This window comes from Lissotriton vulgaris, chromosome 4_1 (genome assembly GCF_964263255.1).
Source record: "Lissotriton vulgaris chromosome 4_1, aLisVul1.2, whole genome shotgun sequence".
NCBI classification, from domain to species: Eukaryota; Metazoa; Chordata; class Amphibia; order Caudata; family Salamandridae; genus Lissotriton; species Lissotriton vulgaris.
This window is the reverse complement of record NC_141691.1, coordinates 1107894533-1107919299: the sequence shown is the minus strand read 5'-3', so window position 1 is coordinate 1107919299 and position 24767 is coordinate 1107894533. Positions and strand designations below refer to the sequence as shown.

General features: G+C 49.7%; 1 protein-coding gene across 2 annotated transcripts in view; it reads right to left on the bottom strand.

Annotated features, from left to right (window-relative positions):
- The window catches only part of LOC147722937 (uncharacterized), a 417291-nt gene that overhangs the window by 126488 nt on the left and 266036 nt on the right, over positions 1 to 24767 (bottom strand). The window contains exons 11-12 of one of the 2 annotated variants that reach the window (XM_086965333.1): positions 23334 to 23438; positions 2594 to 2683 (exon numbers count right to left, since the gene is read on the bottom strand). In XM_086965333.1, the coding sequence (XP_086821459.1) occupies positions 2594 to 2683; positions 23334 to 23438 (195 nt within the window). Of the gene's footprint in view, positions 1 to 2593; positions 2684 to 23333; positions 23442 to 24767 lie in introns of both variants that reach the window. The other variant, XM_086965332.1, reaches the window with a different exon arrangement.

Sequence of the window (24767 nt, the reverse complement as noted above, 5' to 3'; positions counted from 1 at the left end):
CCTTGACTCCTTATCCGGGGGAACCGTGGAGGAAGGAGTGGTGGCATGCTGCTTGCGAGCCGCCGTGACGATGACAGAGTCAGGCGGAGGCTCCGTTCTCAAAAAGGCCGGATCCGAATCAGGAGCCCGGTACTTCTTTAGTAATCTTGATGGAGCCGCCTTCGTCACCGCGGGGGTGAGAAACGGATCCATAGCCGGTTCCTCCAGGCCCGGCACCAGAGGCAGGAGAGGACGAGACAGGTGCTTTTGATGTAGAGTCTCGAAAATGACCAACGTCTTCGGAGTAGGCACTGTCAGGGAGATGCCCAACTTCGCAGCGCCCCTCAACAGGACGTCCTGAAACGCCCCCAGGTCATCTATCGGGGACACACTCGTGTCCGGTGACCCAGATAGGGTAGGGGAATAATCCCTGGTCCCAGAGGACCTCGTGTGTGAGCGGGATTCGCGCCTCCTATGGCGGTGTCTCTACCTTGTGGATGATCTGCGTCGCGCTCTCTCCTTCCTCCCAGAGCGAGAGCGAGACCTGCCTGCTCGAGGGCGCTCCTTCGGTCTACGTGGAGGAGACTTCCTTGGATCCTCACGGGGATTCGTCGGTTCCTCCCGGGATTTCGGTTTCGGGGTCCCCTTAGGAGGAACAGGCAGGGACGGCAGGGAAGTGGACCTCCGAGGAGGAACCTTCGGCTGCGGGGTGGGCCCATGCGGAGGGACCGGAGGTGGAAGAGGGTCCCCTGAAGGCAGTGGCGGTTTGGGTGGGGGGGTCCTCCTTAGGAACAGGAGGAGGAGGCGGAGTCCTGGGCCGAGATGGCGTGTACACTTCTGAGTACAATGTGCCCGTTGACCCTTTAGGCGAAGGGTGCGGAGAGCCAGCCCCATCAGCAGGCGACCTCTTCCTCTTGCGTCCTCCACCGGAAGTAGCGTGACTTCTGGGACTAGAATCCCTCTTGCGCCGTTCTGGAGAGGGTGACCGACTCCTAGACGCTGACCGATGTCTGCAGAGAGACGCTTCTCTGGCGTAGAACGACGCTTCCCGGACTCCGGCGTCGATCGCCGTCTCCCCTGCGTCGACCCTCTGCTCCTCGGCGTCGACCGTCGACTCCTCGACGTCTACCTCCTCTTCCGCGACGTCGTACGTCGTCTTCTCGAAGTCGAGCGTTCCGTCTTAGACGACGAACGTCGCCGTCGTCTGGATGTTTGACGTCGAGGAGCCCCTCGACGTCGATCGGCGGTGTCGCCTCGACGCCGAGCGTCGGTGCCGCTTCGACGGCGAGCGCCGATGCACGTCGCTTCGCCTCCGGCGTCGATAGGAAGATCTCGACGTCGACGAAGACGATGACGTAGACGGCGGCTTCGACGGAGGCTTCTCCCTCGACGTCACGCCGTCTCGATCCGGAGCCCCGGGGAGAAGGGGAGCACGCCGCCGTCATCCCTCTCGACGTCGTCGATGCAATCAACGTCGACGGAGAATGGGACCGTTTGCTGGACTTCCTGCCCCCGGGGAGCCCCCCAGGGGCCTCAGCAGAGGCAGAGGGAACCATCCCAGCCTGCCCAGACCCACCTGCAGCCCGCAGACGCCTATCCTCCAGGCCAGCCAGCCTGATCTTCAATCTGTCCCTCAGAGTCCGAGCAGAAAGCTGCTGGCAGATGACACTCCTCAGGGACATGATCTTCTGGAAGGCACACGATGCAGACATCATGGGGGTCACTCTTGGCCTTCTTCCTCTCACATGCTGGGCACTTAACAAAAAGGCCAGGCATTTTAGAGCCCTAAAACGCCTAAAACAGCACAAAAACAGGAGAAGAGAACACCAAGAAGTAAATAGGAACACTTTTAAAAGTCAAAAGTGTCAAAAAAATCCAATAAACCCTTGAAAAAGGGAGAGCTCAATGCCAGGGTCCTGTAAGCAGGAGCCGGAAAAAAGAACTGAAAGTAGAGGGACCTGCTATGCATTCTGGGATACTGGGAGAAGTTCTGGAAAGTTCTCTTAAAGGCACAGTATCCTATTTAAGCCACATAATGGCAGCCTATGGGGCTTGTCTGTCCCTACCTTCCTCTCTATCATTCCAGAGTCTTTGAATGGGGGAGGCAAGTTTCTCTATGGTAGAAACTGCAGGCTGTTTTATGTGTGGTGTTTTTTTGGTGGAATTTCTAGTTGAAGTACTGGACAGTGTAGCCTGTGGATATAGGCTGCATTATTTGTCTTTAAATTCTCTCTTAAGTGTCTTTGCAGTTTCTGCATTATTTTGACAACTTAAGAGATTATTTTTGATTGCCGGGGTCCACGCACATGGGCGGGACTATTCACTAGATTATGACTATACACAGAGATCCCCTACTACAGAACACTTGTCTTTATATTTTATTAAGTGAATTTTAGTACATTTTAAGTCTAAGCAAATCAAAACATTTTGCCAGTAAATGGCTATGGTCATTACCTTCACCAAAGCTGGCTTAAATAGCTTGTTCTGGCTGCCCAAGATATCACTTTGTTTAGTACATTTCTGATCCTATATTGAGGTACATCTGTGCTAATATACTTTTCATGTTGGTATAAGATCCACAAACAACTGTAAGATGAGTATGTAATTCTATTACCTGATATTGAGAAGAGGACTGATCCTTGTATTGTTTTGACTGATATTCAGAATCACGTGAAGATGAGTATTTTGTTTTACTCTCATAACTCTGTTTGGAGAAAATACTCAACACAATGAACAGGCCAGCAATTATGAGATAAACACTATTAAAACAATGCAGAAGTATCTTTTTTTATTGCAGTTTTTTTTAAACGTTTAACATACAGCATGACATTTGTCAACATATATTAAGTGTAGCCGTATCAACTTTGAGTCTCATTTTACAAATGGAGGCAAAAAAAAAAAATCCCTTCCTTATTAAATGGGTATCTCAAATAAGCAATCAACTTTTCTTTCATGATGGTAAGCAGCACATATTTAATTTCCCAATCACTTCGCTGTAAGAAAGTGGCTCTGTATATACTGAACCAAAGTAAGGTACAGTGTGCACAGAGTCCACAGTCTTCAGAGGTATGGCAGAGGCTAAAACTAGATATAGCCTTACTCTCCAAAGTGGTCAAGCAGTAAGGCAGTACAATAAACCAGTGCAAAGCACTTGTTGTACACACTCAGTCAGCGAAAGGTTGCACACACTCAAGAACTGAACTCCAGGCCAATTGTTTTGTATCAAAAGATGGAATATGCTACTTACCAGTATGCATCTGTTCTTGGCATGTAGGGCTGCTGACATTCATATCTGTGCATAGATCGCCGCCTAGTGTTGGATCCGGATGAATGCACATTGTTGTCCTGGAAGAGTCTAAGTATCACGAGATATGTGGCTCCTCCCCTGGACTACAGTGCGCATGGGCATCCTCGCCATCCTCAGATTGTTTTTCGCCATTGTGGCAGAGATGGAGTGTAATACAGTTAGTGATGTCCATGCTCCATAGTAATTCTGAATGCTACAGCTGCTACAGGCGCCGGGGAGGAGGGTGGGCGATATGAATGTCAGCAGACCTACATGCCAAGAACAGATGCATACTGGTAAGTAGCATATTCGGTTCGAGGCATGTGGGCTGCTGAATTCATATCTGTGCATAGATTATATAGCAGTCCCTCCTATTAGCGGCGGCTGCCCGTGCCAGCTGCAGCAGTCTGAAAAAGAGTTCTGAGAACAGCCTGTCCTACAGCTGCCTGCTGTCTTGAATGCACATCTATGCAGTAGTGTTTCGTAAATGTATGTGTAGTGGACCATGTGGTTGCCTTACATATCTCTTCTAAAGGAATATTCCCCAGGAAAGCCATGGATGCTCCCAACTTAAGTGTGGAGTGTGCTCTTGGAGGAATGGTTAAAGTGCGTTTAGCCTTTGCGTAGCAAATCTGTATACACTTAACTATCCATCTGGCTATTCCTGCTTTGGAAATGGGGTTGCCTTTGTGCTGTGGAGAAAAGGCAACAAACAGTTGTTTTGTTTTCCTGAAATCCTTTGTTCTGTCTATATAGTACATAAGAGCTCTTTTGACGTTTAATGTGTGTAGAGATCTCTCTGCGACATTTTCTGGATTAGGATAGAAAACAGGCAGTTTTATGGTTTGGTTCATGTGGAACTGGGAAATCACCTTAAGCATGAACGTAGGGTTGGTGCGTAGTACAACTCTATTTGAGTGGACCTGTATGAATGGCTCTTGAATGGTTAGTGCCTGGAGTTCACTAACTCTTCTTAGTGAGGTAATCGCTACTAGGAAAGCAACTTTCCAGGTAAGAAATTTAATCTCACAAGAGTGTAGAGGTTCAAAAGGTGGTCCAATCAGTCTGGTGAGGACCACATTCAGGTTCCATACAAGTGAAGGTGGGTGTCTGGGAGGGATCACTCTTTTGAGTACCTCCAGAAAAGCTTTAATGGCAGGCACTCTGAATAGGGAGAGGTGCTGCCTGTTTTGAAGATAAGCTGCTATTGCGGATAGATGTATACAAATGGAACTGTACGCCAGATTGCATCTGTATAAGTGCAACAAATAACAGATAATGTTCTGAAAGTGGGTCAGTGTCATTACTGTTACAATATATGACAAACTTCTTCCATTTAGCAGCATAACACGCTCTGGTTGTGGGTCTCCTTGATGATGTTCATGCATTCTGGTGGCAAGTTTAGGTAGCCAAATTCTAAGACTTCAGGAGCCAGATCGCCAGGTTGAGCTGTTGCGGATCTGGATGCTGAATTTCGCCATGGCTCTGCATTAAAAGTCTGGGTGTTAGCCGCAGTCTTTGATGCAGTACCACGGAAAGTTCTAATAGCGTGGTGTACCATGGCTGGCGTGCCCACGTTGAAGCAACCAGGATGAGTGTCATCGAGTGTTGCTTCAGCTTGTGTGCCACCAGCGGTATTAGAGGCACTGGGGGAAAAGCGTACGCAAACCTGCCTGGCAAGTTCATCCATATCGCATTGCCCTGTGACTGCGAATATGGGAACCTGGCGGCGAAGCTTTGGCATTTTGCGTTTTCCCTTGTGGCAAATAGGTCTATCTCTGGATGACCCCACTGCTGGAAGTACGGCTGGAGTACTGATGGATGTATCTCCCACTCGTGCATCTGGTGGCTGTGTCTGCTGAGCAGATCCGCCATCTGGTTGTCTTTGCCCGGGAGGTGTTCCGCCATGAGGAAGATGTTCCTCTGAATGGCCCACTTCACCATGCTCTGAGCCAGATGAGTCAACTGTGGAGAGTGTGTTCCTCCCTGCTTCTGTATGTAGTACATGGCAGTCATGTTGTCCGTCCCGATCAATACGACCTTGTTGCACAGGTGTACTTTGAAAGCTTTCATTGCCATGAAGATTGCCATCAATTCCAGAAGGTTGATGTGCATCTTCTTTTGCTGTGCTGTCCATAGTCCCTGTACTGTGTAGTGGAGTACATGAGCTCCCCATCCCTGGAGAGACGCGTCCGTCGTCAGTATAATCTGTGACACAGGCTCTTGGAACGGTCAGCCCTTTCAAAGGTTTTGTGGGTTCCACCAATGCAGAGAGTTGAATGCCCGACCGCTCACCAACACTAGGTCTTTTAACTGTCCTTGAGCCGGATTCCACGGACGTGCCAAGCACTCCTGAAGCGGACGCATATGTAGTCTCGCGTGCGGGACTATGAAGACGCAGGAGGCCATCATGCCTATCAACTGCATGAACACTCTCTCTGGAAGCGAGTGTTGAGGTCTGAATTTTTGTATCAGTAATTGGATGCTGTTCATCCTCGCTGAATTTGGCTGAGCTTTGGCTACCAGAGTGTCTATTGTCGCGCCCAGGTACTGTCGCATGTGGGCGGGTTGAAGATGTGACTTTGGAAAATTCAGCGAGAATCCCAGACTGTGAAGAAGATGAATGGTGTGGGTCATGTGGCTGGCACACTGCTAGGCCGTCTTTGCTTGAATAAGCCAGTCGTCCAGATAAGGGTAGACATGTATGTGCTGTCTCCTTAGGTGTGCTGCCACTGTCGCCAGACACTTTGTGAACACCCTTGGTGCCGTCGTTACTCCGAAAGGGAGGACTTTGAACTGATAATGTTGATTCTGAATAGTGAACCTGAGAGACTGTCTGTGTGATGGGTGTACGGGTATATGGAAATACGCATCCTTTAGATCCAGTGTTGCGAGGAAGTCTCCCTGACTGAGTAACGGCAGAACCTGCTGTAAGGTGAGCATATGAAAATGCTCTGACAGAATGTAACTGTTTAGAGGCCTGAGGTCTAGTATAGGTCTGAGAGACCCATCCTTTTTGGGTATTAAAAAGTACAGAGAGTACACCCCTGAGCCTTGGTCTTCTATAGGCACGAGCTCTATGGCTCCTTTTTGCAGCACAATAAATCAAAAAGAGACTAGCTAGGGATGGGGTTAGTATGACATTAATATTGTTATTGTCATAGCGACTCAGTATTGTTTTGCCAATTAGTGGTGGCACCTGTTAGGTGTCTTTAGAAAGCCCTCACCCCCGGGTAGACCAATTGTATCTGGCATCAACTCCGTACTAGAGCCACTCTCTAGATACTGTGACTTCTTTTTAAACCCCCTGGTACAGAAAACCCCCACCTATATCAGGGACACTAAACACCTGCTACAAGTCATCACCAACATCACCTTTGACCCTGAGACACAACTACTGGTAGGACTGGATGTGGAAAGCCTATACACCAGCCTTCCACAAGACGCCACCTTACAGGTACTACATGACATCCTGGAAGAATCCCCCTGGCCATACCAGACACCAAGGAGTTTCGTCATGGACTGCGCAGCCCTCGCCCTCAAAGAAAACTATTTCGAGTATGAGGGCACCTTCTACCTACAAATCAATGGAACTTCAATGGGCAGTGTTTTCGCGCCGAGTGTAGCTGGACTATATGTCCACCACTTCGAAAGTACCAACATCAATGTGGAAGCCAACCCATTCAGACACCATATACTGAAATGGCATCGATATATCGATGATATACTAGTCATCTGGGAAGGCTCACGACCTGAACTGGACAACTTCCTGAAATGGCTTAATAGCAAAGACCCATACCTCAAGTTCACCTGCACAGCCAGCAACCAGCAACTCCCTTTCCTAGACCTGGAAATAACAGCAAAAGGCGGAACCTTGACAACCACAACCTACTATAAACCCACGGCTAGAAACTCATTGCTGCACTACACCAGCTTCCACCCCCGGCCTCTTAAAGAGAATTTACCCTTTGGCCAGTTCCTCCGTATTAGAAGGAACTGCTCGAATGTAAACGACAACAAATCACAATCAGCGGACCTAGCCACCAAACTAGAAAACCGCGGTTACCCAAAGGCGATCATCAAGAAAACCCAGAAGAGGGCCAGAAACCAGAATCGTGACGCACTACTTGAAGACGTCACCAAAGAGAGCGATACACAACCCACAACATGTGTGACCACTTTCAACACTGCCTCCAACTAAGTGGCAAAAATAATAAAGAAACACTGGAGAATCATCAATTCAGGGCAAAGGAATTGGGAACGACCCAGGTTTGCCTACAAAAGATGCCATAACCTTCGAGACCAACTCGTCAGTACCAGACCTAAACCACCACCAAAATCCGAGAACACCATCCTCAACGCATGGGGATTGCCCAAGGTATCCGGACACTACCCCTGCAACGACTGCAGTGTCTGCCACCTGACATCCCACACCAAAAAACCCTGAACCTGGAACCGAACAAAATCTGGTCCCAAAGGAGCCACACTAATTGCAATTCACAGAATGTGATCCATTTACTAACCTGCACATGTGGCCTCATATGTGGGCATGACCACACGCAAAGTGAGGACAAGAATAACGGAGCATCGCAGCACGATGCGCTGTAAGAAAAACATAAGCAAATTGACAAATCACTTTATCACCCACTGTCACACCCCCAATGACTCCACCTGGACAGTCATTGAGCAAATACCGGTCAGCCCGATCAACAATGACAAAAAACTACTAAACAAAGAACAAAGATGGATATACCGCCTGTCTACAGCTACAGAGGGGCTAAATGATGCCATCCCCTGGAATTCCCTGACCCCTTGATGACCACTACACTGCCCGGTCCTGTGAGCCCTGAACCTGAACCCAGGACAGATGAGCACCCCTGCCTCATTAATAACTCACATTGCCCCCATGATCACTGACTTATTATGCACTTCACAGTGCCCCTATGATCAATGCTTCAACGCCAGCAGGGTACAACTAGGGGATATCGGGCTTCTGTTAACCTAGCACCAGAGAACAACCATGTGCCCCATGCGCTCATAACCACGCCCCGAAATCGACCTCGTTTTGAATCCGGATCCGAGGCACTAGAGAGACTTCCCAAGCGCGAGCTAGCACAACTGCTCATGCGCGCATGTGTTAGACGCTAGGGTTTACGCTACTGCGCGTGCGCGAACAACTGTTCGGCCGCGCATGCACCTGACCGCTCTCCACAACTGCGCATGCGCTAGGGTTATACACTAAACCGCGCACCAGCGCGATACGAAGGGCACACACCTGAGCGCGATAACGACCCGCAAATGCGAGTCTTTCCACCATTACCCTTCTCTCCAGGTGCCCTCACTTACGCAATTGCCATCAGCATAAAAACCGGCAACAGCAGCCATTCACTACCGGTTCTGCGAAGGAGGCACAACAGGTCCCACGCCGGTGCTGGCCAGAAATCCTGTGAGTATGCTGACCATCTCTACAATAGGTAAGCGCTACCTAAACTTTCTCCTACAGGTCTCCTAACCCTAGTGGTCCTACCTTTGTCTCCCTAATAGGGCCACCCCTTGCCACTTCAATAACCTTGGAGCTAAAGCAAGCCAAAAATAGCGTAAGACATGGTCCTTGCGCCTTAAACTCTTCACAAATTCACTACTGCAGTATATTATACCGCTGTTTTAATCACTTCACTCTCCAAGTTCTAGTGCGATCTCACAATAATGGTACCACCAGTATCATTACACTTGAGCCGCTCATAGCCTGCACTCAACCGCTATTTAGCCGGCTGTCATTACAGATGATCAATACTTCCTAGTGACTCTTTTTCTCCCATGTTTGTTTTGTCCCTGTCTCTCCATGTTAAATGTACAGGTGATCTTGAGAAGGGAATCCCCCCTCTCACAGTTATATACACTTTAGGGCGTGTAGACACAGACTACACCACACAACCCTTATTTTAACTACACATATTTTACTGTCCTGAAGAAAGCCAGATTAGTAATAAGGCACTGGCTGAAACATGTTGACACTAAGGACGTAGGAGGTCGTAACCCGCCTCTAACGTCCCACAGCCTTATTTTTTAACCGCTGACGGAGGCCCTTTTAATAAAGTATCCTCACCCCAGGGACCTCCGCCAAGCCGTTTTAACCTCACATACCAAAACACCCTTCACCGCACACACAGTGACATACCTGCTCCGCTGTAATCAGGCGTCGAAGCACACCCAGGACACGCTAGGTGTCACTGGGTGGGCCCGATGATGAAGCATGCCACCAACTAGGTTGGTGGGTGAGGGCTTTCTAAAGACACCTAACAGGTGCCACCACTAATTGGCAAAACAATACTGAGTCGCTATGACAATAACAATATTAATGTCATACTAACCCCATCCCTAGCTACTCTTTTTGATTTATTGAAATATAAACCGGGGATCTGGACTAGCTTTCTGGTCCTCTCTCTCCCTCTTGATTCTCGCACTCCTTTTTGCAGCATGCGGACGACCTCCTGCTGCAATAAGTGGAAGTTCTTTGCGGACATAGGACGGTGTCTTGGTGGTATGTTGGGTGGAGTGGATGTTAATTCCAGACAATACCCATACTGGACAATGTCTCTCACCCACCTGTCTGTGGTGATGGATTTCCAGACCGGCAGGAACTGTTGTAGTCTCCCCCCCGACAGGTGTTATATGGTCGGGGCAGTGACAGGGCGTCACTGTTTGTTATTGGCAGAGGATCTGGAATTGTTGTTTCCTCTTCCTCTGCCCTTGATGTTGTTTCCACGATATCCACCCGGTTGTTCTTATTGTAGGAGGATTGTGTACCTCCTTTATTGTACTGTGTCTGTTGTGTGGATTGGCCTCTTGAAGGTCCTCTAGCATTGGAGCGACGAAAGGAGCCACCCTGAAACTGCTGTGACTGCAGAGCCCCTATAGACTTTGCAGTCTCTGTGTCTTTTTTAATTTTTTCAAGGGTGGTGTCAACCTCAGGTTCAAATAAGTAGTCCGGGTTAACTGGCTGATTGAGGATAGAAGTCTGTATTTCTGGTTTGAATCCGAGATTCTCAACCAGGCATGTTTCCTTAACATAACGCTAGTGTTCATGGCCCTGGCTGCAGTGTCAGCTGCGTCTAGCGAGCACTTGATGGAAGCATTGGTTATAAGCTTTCCTTCTTGGATTAGTAGTTCTGCACCCTCCTTGTACTGATCTGGTAGGTGTTGCAACAGTGTCTCAAGGGTACCATAATGGGACCTGTCATATCTGACTAAGAGTGCCTGAGTGTTGGCAATGCGCCAGATGTTAGCTGCCTGCGCTGCTACCCACTTGCCTGAAGTTTCCAGTACTTTTGACATTGTCAGGAGGAGGAGCATCACCTGTAGTCTGGGAGTTTGCTCTCTGACATGCATTAGAAACAACTAATGAGTCCAATGGCAACTGTCCTCTTATATAACTAGGGTCCACAGGTGCCGGTCTATATTTCTTTTCAATCCTTGGGTTTAACACCCTGGCCCTAGTGGATTCCTTAAAAATGTCACCAGCATGCATAAGGACCCCTTTTAGCATGGGCAGGGTCTTGACTGTTCTTTCTGAAGTGGAAAAGGTGTCGACCAGAAAGTCTTCCTCCACAGGGTCAGCATGTAGCTCGACCTCATGGTTACTTGCCGCTCTTTCAATAAGGGCGTTAAAAGCAGTAGTGTCCTCAGTAGGAGATGTTTTCACACTGTATACATGTGTGTCAGGGGCAGTTTGCGGATCCCTTGGGTCAGCCGGGTCTGCCCACGGTTGGTTTTGATCATCTGGATCAGTGTCCACATGATAAGTGTCATCCTCATTTTTGTCATCCCCTGTGTAGGAAGGTACCTCCTGACTATGGTTGCCCCCAACTTTTTGCCCTGTGTTTTAGCTGGTTTACGACATAGTTGGCCTGGGACCCTGCCAATCAGGACCCCAGGCCTACTGCTCTCTCTGTAAAATGGATTCCATGTACCCTAGGTGCATTTCCAATTGGTACTGGGCCACCTTATCAGACCCTGTAACTCAGGGCATAGGTGTACCCAGGGCCTACCAGGGGCTGAAGCATGTATTCTGCCACCCCTGGCTGGCCTCCTAAATCTGACACAACTGGCTGCATGACAGCTGGGGCAAAGTCGTGTAATCACCCTTTGCTGTAGATATAGTATACCTATATCTAACCTAAGAATGGACACACAGATTCCTATCAGTCACTCCTATGGCAGGCCTTAACAATCCTGAAGGCAGAGTGCTTGGAATCGTGTGAGATGGTGCTCTGGCATGAGCTGAGCCCGTCTGCAGCTTGCGGAACCAAGTCCTAATAGCTGTTCCATGATAACGCATACCATATACTCTTAAGTGCATTATAATCCTGTAACTGTGAACCCCGGTTAAAGTTAACTGAAGCCTCAGCTCCACAAAATGGATGCTGCCACCACAGACACGAGTCTGACCTCCTGCTGCTGGGAGTCCTTCCAGCGAGGAGAGCCTGGACAAAGGGTTTCCTGTCCGGGCGGGGCTAGCACCATCCCAGACAGGGTTTTGTGTATCCTGGGTAGGCAGGGCTTTACAGGAAGGTGACTGCTGAGTGGCACCCCGGTGCTCACTACGCATAGGCCGGCCAGAACCAGTTCCAGGGGCACACCAGCCCCTGGCCTGGGGAAAGTCCGGCATGGGAGAGGGGTGTAACCACCCCCCTTCTAGTCCCACCCATAGGCAGGACCTAGTCACCGGGTCAGCCCCTTTTCCTAGTATAAAGTTAGGAGCAGGCCCCCTTCCAAATTAGATCATCTTTGGAATCAAGACACGACTTTCTACGAAAGGACTTCAAGATTTCTTCTTCAAGATTCTCCCTTGTGACTAAGGAGTAGTCACCCTGCATCCGCAGGCACCATCTTAACACTGCGGTCTGCTGCAAGTCCTTCCTCCGGAATCCGACTGCCCAGCTCGACGAGAACCGGCTTCCCTGGCACCTCTGACCTCTACATCAAAGCTGAGAACCGTGAGTGCGACGAGACCTCGAGGGACCGGCCATCTTCAAGACTGCACAACTTCTTTCCAGCACGACCGCCGAGGGATCCTCTGGTGAGTGCTTTGGGGTCCGAGAAGCTCCGACCCTGAGCAGCTCCAGCACTGAAGTACAGCCTACAGGTCTTTTGAGACCTATGCAGCTACAGCCCCTGGGCTAGGTAACTTCGGCATTTCGGTGCCCCAGCATAGCCTCACTATCCAAGGGTCAGAATCCACTTTCGTTTTCCTCCTACCAGGTCGGGTTCGCCCGAGAACACTAACTTTGTTTTTACTAGCTACCATAGACTTTGTCCCGCATCACGCGTGAGAGTGCACACTCTGCACCCGAGTCCCCTGGGCCTCCTAGAAGTAATCTAAAGATTCTATAGTCAAGTCCTAGCGATTCCAAAGCCTATTAGTACTGTACTTACCTGCTAGTAATTTCGCATATCACTTTCAGAGTATATGGTTTTCCGTGCCCCTCGGGCATTTGTACATACTGTGCTAACTTAAGTATTTTCTTAAGAGTTTTGTATTGCAAATGCTACTTACCAGTATGCGTCTGTTCTTGGCATGTAGGGCTGCTGACATTCATATCTGTGCATAGATCGCCGCCTAGTGTTGGGTCCGGATGATTGCACATTGTTGTCCTGGAAGAGTCTTCGAAGTATCACGAGATAGGTGGCTCCTCCCCTGGACTACAGTGCGCATGGGCATCGCCTCCATCCCCAGATTGTTTTTAGCCATTGGCAGAGATGGAGTGAAGTGTGTAAGTGATGCCCATGCTATGAGCATATGTATACATACATGTGTATGAGTACTGCAGCTGCTACAGGCGCCGGGGAGGAGGGGGGGCGATATGAATGTCAGCAGCCCTACATGCCAAGAACAGATGCATACTGGTAAGTAGCATTTGCAGTTCGAGGCATGTGGGCTGCTGAATTCATATCTGTGCATAGAATACATAGCAGTCCTCCCGTTATTGGCGGCCGCCCGTGCCAGCTGCAGCAGTCTGAAAAAGTGTCTTGAGAACAGCCTGACCAACAGCAGCCTGCTGTTTGGAGTGCACGTCTACACAGTAATGTTTAGTGAAAGTATGTGTGGTAGACCATGTGGCTGCTCTACAAATATCTTCTAAGGGAATGTTACCTAGGAAAGCCATAGAGGCCCCCAACTTTCTGGTGGAGTGGGCTCTCGGTGGAATCGTGAGAGTGCGTTTAGCTTTAGCGTAACAGATCTGGATGCATTTCACAATCCACCTAGCGATCCCTGCTTTGGAGATAGCGTTTCCCTTGTGGTGTGAGGCAAATGCAACGAAAAGTTGCTTGGTCTTACAAAAATCTTTTGTCCTGTCAACGTAGTACATTAAGGCCCTTTTAACATCAAGGGTGTGGAGCATCCGCTCCGCCAGCGATTCTGGGTTTTGAAAAAACACTGGCAACTCAATTGTCTGGTTCATATGGAATTGAGATACAACCTTGGATAAGAATTTAGGGTTAGTGCGGAGCACCACCCTGTTAGCGTGTACTTGGAAGAAAGGTTCTTGGATGGTGAGCGCCTGCAGCTCGCTAACCCTCCGTAGCGATGAAATTGCTACTAAGAAAGCAACCTTCCAAGTCAGAAACTGAAGCTCACAAGAGTGCAGTGGCTCGAAGGGAGGACCCATCAGTCTTGTAAGAACCACATTGAGGTTCCATTCTGGAGCTGGTGGGGTCCTTGGTGGAATGACTCACTTAAGTCCTTCCAGAAAAGCCTTGATAGCAGGGACCTTAAAAAGTGACAGGTGTTGCCTATTCTGGAGGTATGCTGCCATAGCAGACAGGTGAATGCGGATGGAAGAGTACGCCAAATTGCATTGGTACAGGTGGAACAGGTAACAAATGATGTTTTGAATGGAAGCATCTAGCGGGTCAATATCGTGGTTAACACAGTAAATGACAAACCTCTTCCATTTAGCCGCATAACAAGCTCTAGTGGTGGGCTTCCTTGCCTCCCGAATGATGTTCATGCAATCGGGAGGAAGATTGAGGTAGCCAAACTCTAGGACTTCAGGAGCCAGATCGCCAGGTTGAGCTGTTGCGGATCTGGGTGCTGAATGTCGCCATGGCTCTGCGTCAGAAGGCTGGGAGTGAGATGAAGCCTTTGATGCGGTACCACGGAGAGTTCCAGAAACGTGGTGTACCACGGTTGGCGAGCCCACGTTGGAGCAACCAGGATGAGAGTCATCGAGTGCTGCCTGAGCTTGCGTGCCACCAGCGGTATCAGAGGTGCTGGGGGAAAAGCGTACGCAAATCTGCCTGACCAGTTCATCCACATCGCATTGCCCTGTGATTGCGGATGTGGGAACCTGGCGGCGAAGCTTTGGCATTTTGCGTTCTCCTTTGTGGCGAACAGGTCTATCTCTGGATGACCCCACCTTTGGAAGTACGGTTGGAGTACTGATGGATGCATCTCCCACTCGTGCATTTGATGGCTGTGCCTGCTGAGCAGGTCCGCCATCTGGTTGTCCTTGCCCGGGAGATGCTCTGCCATGAGGAAGATGTTCCTCTGAATGGCCCACTTCCACATGCTCTGAGCCAGATGAGACAGCTGCGGAGGATGTGTGCCTCCCTGCTTCTGAATGTAGTACATGGCCGTCATGTTGTCCGTCCGGATCAACACGACCTTGTTGCACAGATGTACTTTGAATGCCTTCAAGGCCATGAAGATTGCCATCAGTTCCAAAACGTTGATGTGAATCTTCCTTTGCTGTAGTGTCCATAGTCCCTGCACCGTGTAGTGGAGTACATGAGCTCCCCATCCCTGGAGAGAGGCGTCTGTTGTCAGGATAATCTGTGGCACAGGCTCTTGGAATGGTCGGCCCTTGCAAAGGTTTTGTGGATTCCACCAATGCAGAGAGTTGTATGCCCGACCGCTCACCAACACTAGGTCTGTCAGTTGCCCATGAGCCTGAGTCCACTGACGTGCTAGGCACTCCTGAAGCGGACGCATATGTAGTCTCGCGTGCGGGACAATGGAGATGCAGGAGGCCATCATGCCTATCAACTGCATGAACACCTTCGCTGGAAGCGAGTGTTGATGCCTGAATCGTTGGATCAGCGTTTGGATACTGGAGATTCTCACTGAATTTGGCTGCGCGGTGGCCGCCAGAGTGTTTATCGTCGCGCCCAGATACTGTCGTACATGGGCGGGCTGGAGATGGGATTTCGGGTAGTTCAGAGAGAATCCCAGATCGTGCAGGAGATGAATGGTGCGGGACACGTGGTCGGCGCACTGCTGTTCTGTTTTTGCCTGAATGAGCCAGTCGTCCAGATAAGGGTAGACGTGGACGTTCTGGCGTCGTAGATGCGCCGCCACAGTCGCCAGGCACTTTGTAAAAACCCTTGGCGCTGTGGTGACCCCGAACGGCAGAACCCTGAACTGGTAGTGCTGGTCTTGAATCGTGAATCTGAGATACTTCCTGTGGGAAGGATGCAGGGGGATATGAAAGTATGCATCCTTTAGATCCAGCGTAGCCAGGAAGTCCCCCTGCTGAAGCAGAGGGAGTACCTGCTGTAACGTGAGCATATGGAAGTGCTCCGAGAGGATGTACCGGTTGAGGGGCCTGAGGTCCAGGATGGGCCTGAGAGATCCGTCCTTTTTGGGGATTAAAAAATACAGAGAGTACACCCCTGTTCCCCTTTCTTGTAGTGGGACGAGCTCTATTGCCCCTTTTTGCAGCATGACCTGAACTTCCTGCTGCAACAAGTGCAAGTGCTCGCCGGACATAGGACGGCTTCTTGGAGGTATGTTTGGTGGAGTGGAAGTAAGTTCCAGACAGTAACCGTACTGGACAAGAGATTTGACCCACCTGTCCGTGGTGATGGATCTCCACACGGGCAGGAACTGCTGGAGTCTCCCCCCGACCGGTGTTATGTGGTCGGGGGGCAGTGACAAGACGTCACTGCTTGTTGGCGGCGGTGGACCTGGAGCTGTTGTTTCCACGTCCCCTGCCCTTGACATTGTTGCCTCTGTAGCCACCTCTACCCTTGTTGGTGTATGAGGTTTGGGTATTGCCCTTGTAGTACTGGGTGGATGGCGATGCCTGACCCCTTGAGGTGCCTCTGGTATTGGAGCGGCGAAAGGAACCACCCAGAAACTGCTGAAACTGGAGGGCCCCCATAGACTTAGCAGTGTCTGTATCTTTTTTCAAGCGTCGCATCAACCTCGGGGCCAAACAAATGGTCAGGATTAACCGTCTGGTTCAGGATGGTCGTTTGTATATCAGGTTTAAACCCTGAAATCCTAAGCCATGCATGTCTTCTGAGCAACACACTAGTGTTGATTGCCCTGGAGGCTGTATCAGCCACATCTAGCGCACATTTGATGGAAGCGTTTGTGATGAGCTTTCCCTCTTGAATTAACATTTCCCCTGCCTCCTTGTACTGGTCAGGCAAGTGCTGCAGTAGTGCTCCTAGGGTGTCGTAATGAGCCCTATCGTAGCGTGCAAGTAGGGCCTGCGTGTTTGAGAGGCGCCAAATGTTAGCTGCCTGTGCAGCAATCCGTTTCCCTGAGGCCTCAAATATTTTTGACTCTTTGTCTGGGGGAGGAGCGTCACCAGTTGTCTGTGAGTTCGCCCTCTTGCGAGCGTTGGATACAACCAAAGAGTCCAGTGGCAAGTGTCCCTTGATACATGTTGGATCCGAGGGCGCTGCCTTATATTTCTTATCAATGCGTGGATTGATGACACGTGCCCGAGTGGGCTCCTTGAAGACCTCCTGCGCGTGCTTGAGCACTCCCTTGAGCATTGGCAGAGTTTTGATTGACTTTTCGGCCACAGAGAAAGTGTCAAATAAAAAGTCCACATCCACAGGATCGGATTGCAGCTCGACATCATGGTTAGCTGCAGCTCTCTCGATCAAAGCGTTGAAGGCCGCAGAGTCCTCCGTTGGCGAAGTTTTCGCCGCAAAGAGTTGCGGTTCTTGACCCGACTGCGGGTCCTCAGGGTCGCCTCCGGCAGACCAAGGTTCATGTTCCTCCTCCGGATCAGAGTACGCCGGATAGTTTTACTCGACCGCCTCCTCGTCACCATCCCCCGCGTTGGAGTGAGTCAGTGAACGCGGCAGGTCTCTTGGAGACGCCGAGTCCTTGTTTTTGAGAGGAATGCGAAAATGTTCCAACACCGGCTCCGTGGTGATTTTCCTTTTGAGGAGGGACAGTTTCCCGGTATTGGCGTCGATGATGACCTCACGACGCTCTTCCTCCGCAAGTGGCTGGAGCCGAGGCTTAGACACCACTGGAGACGCTTTGGGCGTCAACACCTCCTTCGAGGGCACACCAGCCCCATGCTTCGAAGCGAAGGCCTTCGGCGTCGACTTCGGCGGCAGGGTGAAGCGGATAGGCTTTTGTGTCTTCGACGGCTTCAGCGCGGGCTTCGACACCCCATCTTCAGGTTCGGGAAGCACCGCGACCTTCCGAATCCGCTGCAGGGACTCCTCGACCTTCTTCGAAAGGGCTGGAGAGGGATTGACCGCCTCGTGCGATTTCCCTGACTTGGGAGTGGTGTTGGCGAGAGGCACCGTCTTCGGAGTCGACGCGTCACCGTCCTTGGCTCCGACGGCCGGAGCCGGCGAAGCCAGAGGCTTGGGATCGCCTTGACGCTTCTTCGAAGCCTTCTTCGGGTCATCGACCGCGACCATCTTCGCCTTCGGCACCGACCCTGAGGCCCTCGGATCGGCCATCTTGGCGGGACTCTCCATGTCGGCCATTTTTAATTTCTTAGACTTTGACGCCTCCAGAGCCTTCTGTACCGCTTTCACTTTTGAAACCAGAGGTGTTGATCCCGAAGGCTTCACTTTCGTTTTCGGAAACGTGAGTGGCACCTCCAAAATGTCCGTGGCCGGGCCCGTAGGCGGGGCTGCTGGACTAAGAACGGGGTCTTGGGTAAGGCCCGAAGACGATCCCTCGACCTGGGCCGCAGGAAGGGGGTCGACCCCTGAGTCAGTTCGGGGATGCTCCTCCTCCGAGCTATCCCCCACGGTGGCAATGGCCCCATCGTCGTCCCCTACCTCGTCGCCGGCTTCGTCAAACTCCTCGTCTCCTGCGTCGTAGGCATCCCCCTCGGACGCAGGGCTAGAGTCCGAAACCTGTTGGACATTGTCGCCTCCAACGTCTTCTTCGAAGATGTCGTCCGGCAGGGGCGCAGACATCTGGGCCTGGAGCCTGGCAGCCCGACGAATCTTGAGGGTCTTCTTGCACCGGAACCTGGAGCAGGCCATACACCTGGCCTCGTCGTGGTCTGGCGACAGACAAGTGTTGCACACTGGGTGCACGTCGAGGTGCGAGTATTTAGAGTTGCACACCGGGCACCGTTTAAACGGAGTCCGTTCCATGTCTGGAGCGTCGTGTAGGACCGTCCGCGCCGACAGCACGCGGAAGGGCAGAGAGAGTTCGGAGCTGAAGAAAACAGTAAAACCCGAACGAAACGATACCGGCGCCAAGCCTAAAGACCTTTTGGTCTCGAGTTAAGAGAGTTAACAACTATCGGTTCCGACAGAGGGAACCGACACACATCCGAACCCAATGGCGGAAAAAAACAATCTGGAGATGGAGGCGATGCCCATGCGCACTGTAGTCCAGGGGAGGAGCCACCTATCTCGTGATACTTCGAAGACTCTTCCAGGACAACAATGTGCAATCATCCGGACCCAACGCTAGGCGGCGATCTATGCACAGATATGAATTCAGCAGCCCACATGCCTCGAACTGTGCTTAGTACCCTGTCCTCATAAAGAGTACAGGGCTGTTGTGATTCTAATAAATACACTGTTTATTTTCATAACACTTGTGTGGTGTCCTTTCACTTGGTGTTCAAGGGGTATATGTGATGGTATAACAGCTGGCTTAACACGCCCTCTCGAGTCTTAAGCCTTAGACTGCTCGTATCCACGCTACTAGGATAGCTGGTCTATAAGGTTGACTTACAACCAATCATCAATAAGGGTTGTCTGGACTGATGCATAGTGTTCACTAGAATAGTGAGCACTGCATATCAGGCCAACTTCTCACACCCTGCATCCACATCTGAGTATGTGGGTGAAAAGGTCTGAGGTTCTTGTCCATAGGATTGGAGGGGTTCCACAAGATGTTGTTGAATCCCTCTTCTTTTTTAAGGGAATCTTATATGACTCCATGGGTGTTTCTGGTATCATTTTCCTTTTATATATGGAAAGTCTACCAGTTTCTGAGTCCATGTATTGCCTCGACTCCTGTTCTTCAGGCTCTTCTGTAGCCTCCACTTCCGTCGACACTTTTTTAATGGCTCCAATACCACTTTTTGGTTCGAACATCTTCGGACGCACCGTGGGTGGCAACCCGAATTTGATCGGTTTCGACGCGGTCTGAACGTTTCCGACCAGCTTTGGTGTTGGGGCCTTCTTCGGCCCGACCGATGTAGCCTTATCTTTGATGCGTTGGAGTGACTCCGACACTTCTTTGGCTATGAATGGACTCGGCTGCGTCGACTCAACAGGGTCCTTGGAGCCAGTCTTCGTCTTGTCCGCAGGCCTCGACCGAGGATCGACCCCTTCTTTCGGTTCGAGTCTCTTGTGTGTGTCGACTCCCTTTGACGTCGGCCTTGTTGGTTCGACACCCTTGACTTTGGTCTTCAGTGCCCCAACTTTCGGTTCGATGACCTTCTTGAGCATTTCGGTATAGACGGCCATTTTCTGTTTCTTCGGCTCTGAGGGGTTTGAGGCCTTGGAGCCGACCAGAGTTAGTTGCACTTTTGGTTTCGGTTTTGGCAGCAATGCTTTTGGTTTCGATTTAGATTTCTTTGGATCGACCGATGGCGGATTCAATACCGATGGCTCTATATTAATGTTCGAAGCCGGGCCTTTATGCGGGGCTGTAGAACGAGGTTGTAGATCTCGGGTAAGGCCTTGTGGCGATCCCTCGACCTGAGCCTTATTGAGTGCGTCATCGTCGGCCCCCGTATAGCCGGTTGGGCCTAGCTCCTCACCTGAGCCATCTTCTACGGCCCAAGGGCCTCTGCGTCGTCTCCTACCTCTTCAACAACGTTTTCGTCTTCTTCTAGCATCTCTTCGGCGTCATACTCTGAGTCATGGCCCGAAGCTGCATCTGAGTGGTAGTCCCGATCCTCCAGATCAACGACCTCCTCGACTTCGGTCCCGAAGATGTTTTCTGGAATAGGCGCTGATCTCTGCGACTCCAATCGAGCCGCGCGTCGAATCCGAAGAGTTTTCTTCGCCCTGAACCGGGCACAGGCCATACAGTTGGCTTCGTTGTGATCCGGGGACAGGCACTTGTTGCACACCGGAGGTCATCGATGTGCGGGTATTTTGCATTGCAAAGTGGACACCTCTTGAATGGGCTTCTTTCCATTGTAGATCGAAGATCGGGTCGAGTGTGGAAAGAAAAACCGTCTGAGTCCTCGATGTCCTCTCGAAGGAAAGTTACCGGTACCGAACGAAACGATACCAACGCTGTCGAAAGCCTTTTGGCTTTGTAGAAAGTTTTCCTAACTTGAGCTAAGATAGTAACATCCGAACCCAATGGCGGAAAAAAACAATCTGAGGATGGAGAGGATGCCCGGGCGCACTGTAATCCAGGGTGGGAGCCACCTATCTCGCGATACTTCGAAGACTCTTCCAGGACAACAATATGCAATCATCTGGGCCCAACACTAGGCGGCGATCTATGCACAGATATGAATTCAGCAGCCCACATGCATCGAACGATATCAGCTGTGTCAAGCACACATTTAATTGAGGTGTTTGTGATTAATTCCCCCTCTTGTATAAGGTTGTTGGCATTTTGTTTGTAAAGTCAGGAAGGTGTTCCATGAGCTTTTCAAGCTCGTCATAGTGAGCCCTGTCGTACCTAGCCAATAAAGCTTGGGCATGGTCAATCCGCCAATGATTTGCAGCCTGTGGCGCAATGCATTTACCAGATGCATCTATTAGCTTTGACACCTTATCAGGAAGGGGGGTTGTCGGCTGTACTCTCCGAGTTTGCCCACTAGCGTGCATTAGACACCTCAAGAGAATCTAAAGGGACCGGACCTTTAATGTAAATGGGGTCATTGGGAGCTGCCTTATACTTTTTATCTATCCTTGTGTTTAGAATCTTGACTCGGACAGGGTCCTTAAAAACTTCGGGGCATGTTTGAGCATGCCTTTTAACATTGGCACGGTGCGAGTGGACTTTTGCGAGGATGCAAATGTTTCGAGTAAAAAAATCACCCTCTAAGGGATCTGAATGTAATGCTATCCCATGGTTTTGGGAAGCCCTATTGATAAGTTGCGCAAACCCAATATTGTCATCTGGTGGTGATGGGCTAGAATGCGATGGATAGAGGTCCAAGTCATTATGTGGGTCGGAATCCGTGTTGTAGTCATCGCAAGGGTCTACATCGTGTGGGATGGTATGTGCATCATCCCCAAATGGATCTATATTCCCACCCTCATCGGAATGATCATACTCAGTATCTGATGTTTGAGGTGAAACAATGTATGTGGAGTGTGGTGGAGAAATGAGAAGATTTTGATCAGCTGGAGGAGGAGGAGGAGGAGGAGAAGGAGGTGGGGAGGTGTTAGTACTCATCTCCTTTATTTTTAGGGGTATTTCAGGTTCCTCTGAAGTGTCCACTTTACTCTTTTTTAGAGAATTGGTGACCACTTTGCCAGTCTCTGGATCAATAGAAAGAGTTGTTTGTTTGGGATTCAAATAATCAGGTACAGGTTACAGGGGTAAAATGTCTTTATTTGGTACCGAACATTTTGCGTCAAAATTTTCTTTGGACCTAGTCTCTGAGGCTCTGTGGGATCTTGGCTCCTTAGGTTTTATTCTAGGAGTTTGCGACTCCGAGACTTTTTTCAGCTCCGAAGGTTTGTCTTTGGTATGTTTCGACGCAGAGAGCTTGGGCGTCGAGGGTGTCTTTGGTGTCAACAAAGATGGGTGCGGTATATCTATAGTTTTGTGCTTTGCCGCAGAAGGTGACTTTTCTGCACCAGAATGGGGTTGGCTCGAGCCGAGCCGGAAGGCTTAGGTTTAGGTCTCATAGCCGGGTCAGCGCGTCTGAGACATGTTGCTGGTGTCGACCCGAGCCCGAAAGTGTTACCGGAGCCTTAGGTTTGATTTTGGTTGAGAGAGGGGTTTCGGTACTCACGGACCGTTGACCCGGGGTGATTGTTTCGACTTCAACAGAGAAGTCTTCATCACCTTGTTGCTCCGGATGGACATTGGGATCAGCAACGAAGATGTCCGGAATCGAGCCGCTTCCGCAAGACATTTTGTGACGTCGAGCCAGACGATCACAGAGGTTGTCTTCAACCTGAAAGATGATCAGGCCTCACAGTTCTTGTCGAAGTGCTACGGGAAGAGGCAGAGGTTACAGACCTCATGCAAGTCCGTGTGTGGGAACTTAGTACCACACCTGGGGCATTTTATGAAAGGAGTCCTTTCCATTGACTGCAGGCATGGTCAGCGCGGATAGGCCCAATGGCCCGCGTCGAGGATCGAGGACTTTGTTTTTAACTATGTGCGTTGAAAGCAAAACGGTTTTGAAACAATACCATCAAGTGGAGAGGGATTGCGCGTCGAAGGGAGATTCGAAACCAATATCGAGCCGGAGCGCAGCAAGTCACATCCAAACCCGATGGTGAAAAAAAACAATCTGGAGATGGAGTGGATGCCCATGCGTACTATCGTCCTAAGGAGGAGTCACCTACCTCGTGACTACAAACGACTTCCTCCAAGACAAAAACAAAGTGCAAACATCCGAGCCCAACACAAGAAGGCGATCTATGCACAAGTATACAATCTACAGCTCATATACCTCGAACACATTATTTTGAAATACTGGGCATAGGACAACAGGTTCAAGTTAATAGGAAAACCAAACACCCACAGAAACATTTATAGTGGAGGTTCACCAAGTAGAAATGCAATTGGTGAACAGTGATCCCCCCAGTTAAAAAAACTGAAACAAGTCCATCCCTTTCAGATTATGTACAATGTTATAACAGCATTAGTAGTAGCATGGCTTTGTTGTATTTTAAATACCTTGTATTGAGAGGCTCTATCCGTGCTCGTACGATAATCATTTCCGGCACCCTGAGAAGATGGAGGTTGTGTTACCACTGCAGGATTCTGTGCCACTTCATTCATCTGCTTTAAGAACATAATTGAATTATTTATTTAGTCATGCATTCAAACCAAGTATAATCAATCCAATTCAGAGTATTCTCCGTCAGGGCAAAATTATGTATTACACTGCCATCACATGGTCAGACATTTTACAACAAACTTAAATATTTTGCTAAACGGGTTAATTTGTGTCTATCAGTTCATGTAAACCTACCTTAAAACTCTGTTTAGGAAGAAATACCACAGTGCTCCACAACAAAGGTCCCATGATGTTGCTCTGAATAGTTTTAACAAGGGTATACAACTTTACTGCAAAAATGGTTTTCAACAAGCAATATAATATTTCATGACTGGTGGTGGATAAATATCCTACTGGGAGAACGAATAGTTTCTTACCTGTCGGTGTAGTTTTGCAGCTTGAGGATCTTTCTGGATTCACTATGCTGTGCATTATTCCGCGGTCTAGTGGTTGGGTCCAGAATCGTAGTCTTTTCTTAGTTTTTTTTTTCGTAGCCCAGGTGGGCGTTGACTTCCCACTTTTTGGTGTCCTTCCTGTGACGTCGGCATGCTTCCTGCGGAAGCTCCCACCCTTGGGTGCCATCTTCGGATTCTTTTTTCTTTTTCCGTTTGTGTTCTGTTACCGAATTGTACGGCAATGTTTCGATCTTTTCTTTTACCGCTCTTTTCCTTGAAGTTCCATTAAAGTCTTTTTTTTTGTTTGTTTACCACCTCTTTTCTCCAGCCTCATCTTTCTGGCGGAGGTGGGTGGGTTCGCTAGTGAATCTAGAAAGATCTTCAAGCTGAAAAACTACACCGACAGGTAAGAAACTATTAGTTTTGCAGCGTGAATCTTTCTGGATTCACTATGCTGTGCATAGACTTTGTAGCGGTTTGTTATTGTGGCGGTTGGGTGGAAGATGAGCTTGTGTTCTTGAATATGTGCTGAAGCACTTTCTGTCCCACTTGTGCTTCCTTGTTCATTTGTATGTCCACACAGTAGTGTTTTGTAAACGCGTGCACAGAAGCCCATGTTGCCGCCAGGCATATGTCCTGCATGGGAGTGTTTGCCAAGAAGGCTATTGTAGCTCCCTTTTTCCTTGTTGAATGGGCCCGTGGCCCCTCGGTTAGTTCTTGCCCAGCTTGTTTGTGGCAGAATTGTATAATTTGCGCGATCCATCGTGCAATTGTCCCTTTAGTAACAGCTTTTCCCATGAAGCTTTCTGCAAATGACACAAAACTTTTGTTTTCCTGTGGTCTTTAGTTCTTTCTATGTAATGCATGACTGCACGTCTTGCGTTCAAAGTGTGCAGTGCTTTCTGCTTTCGTTTTTGGTTTCTGGAAGAAACTTGG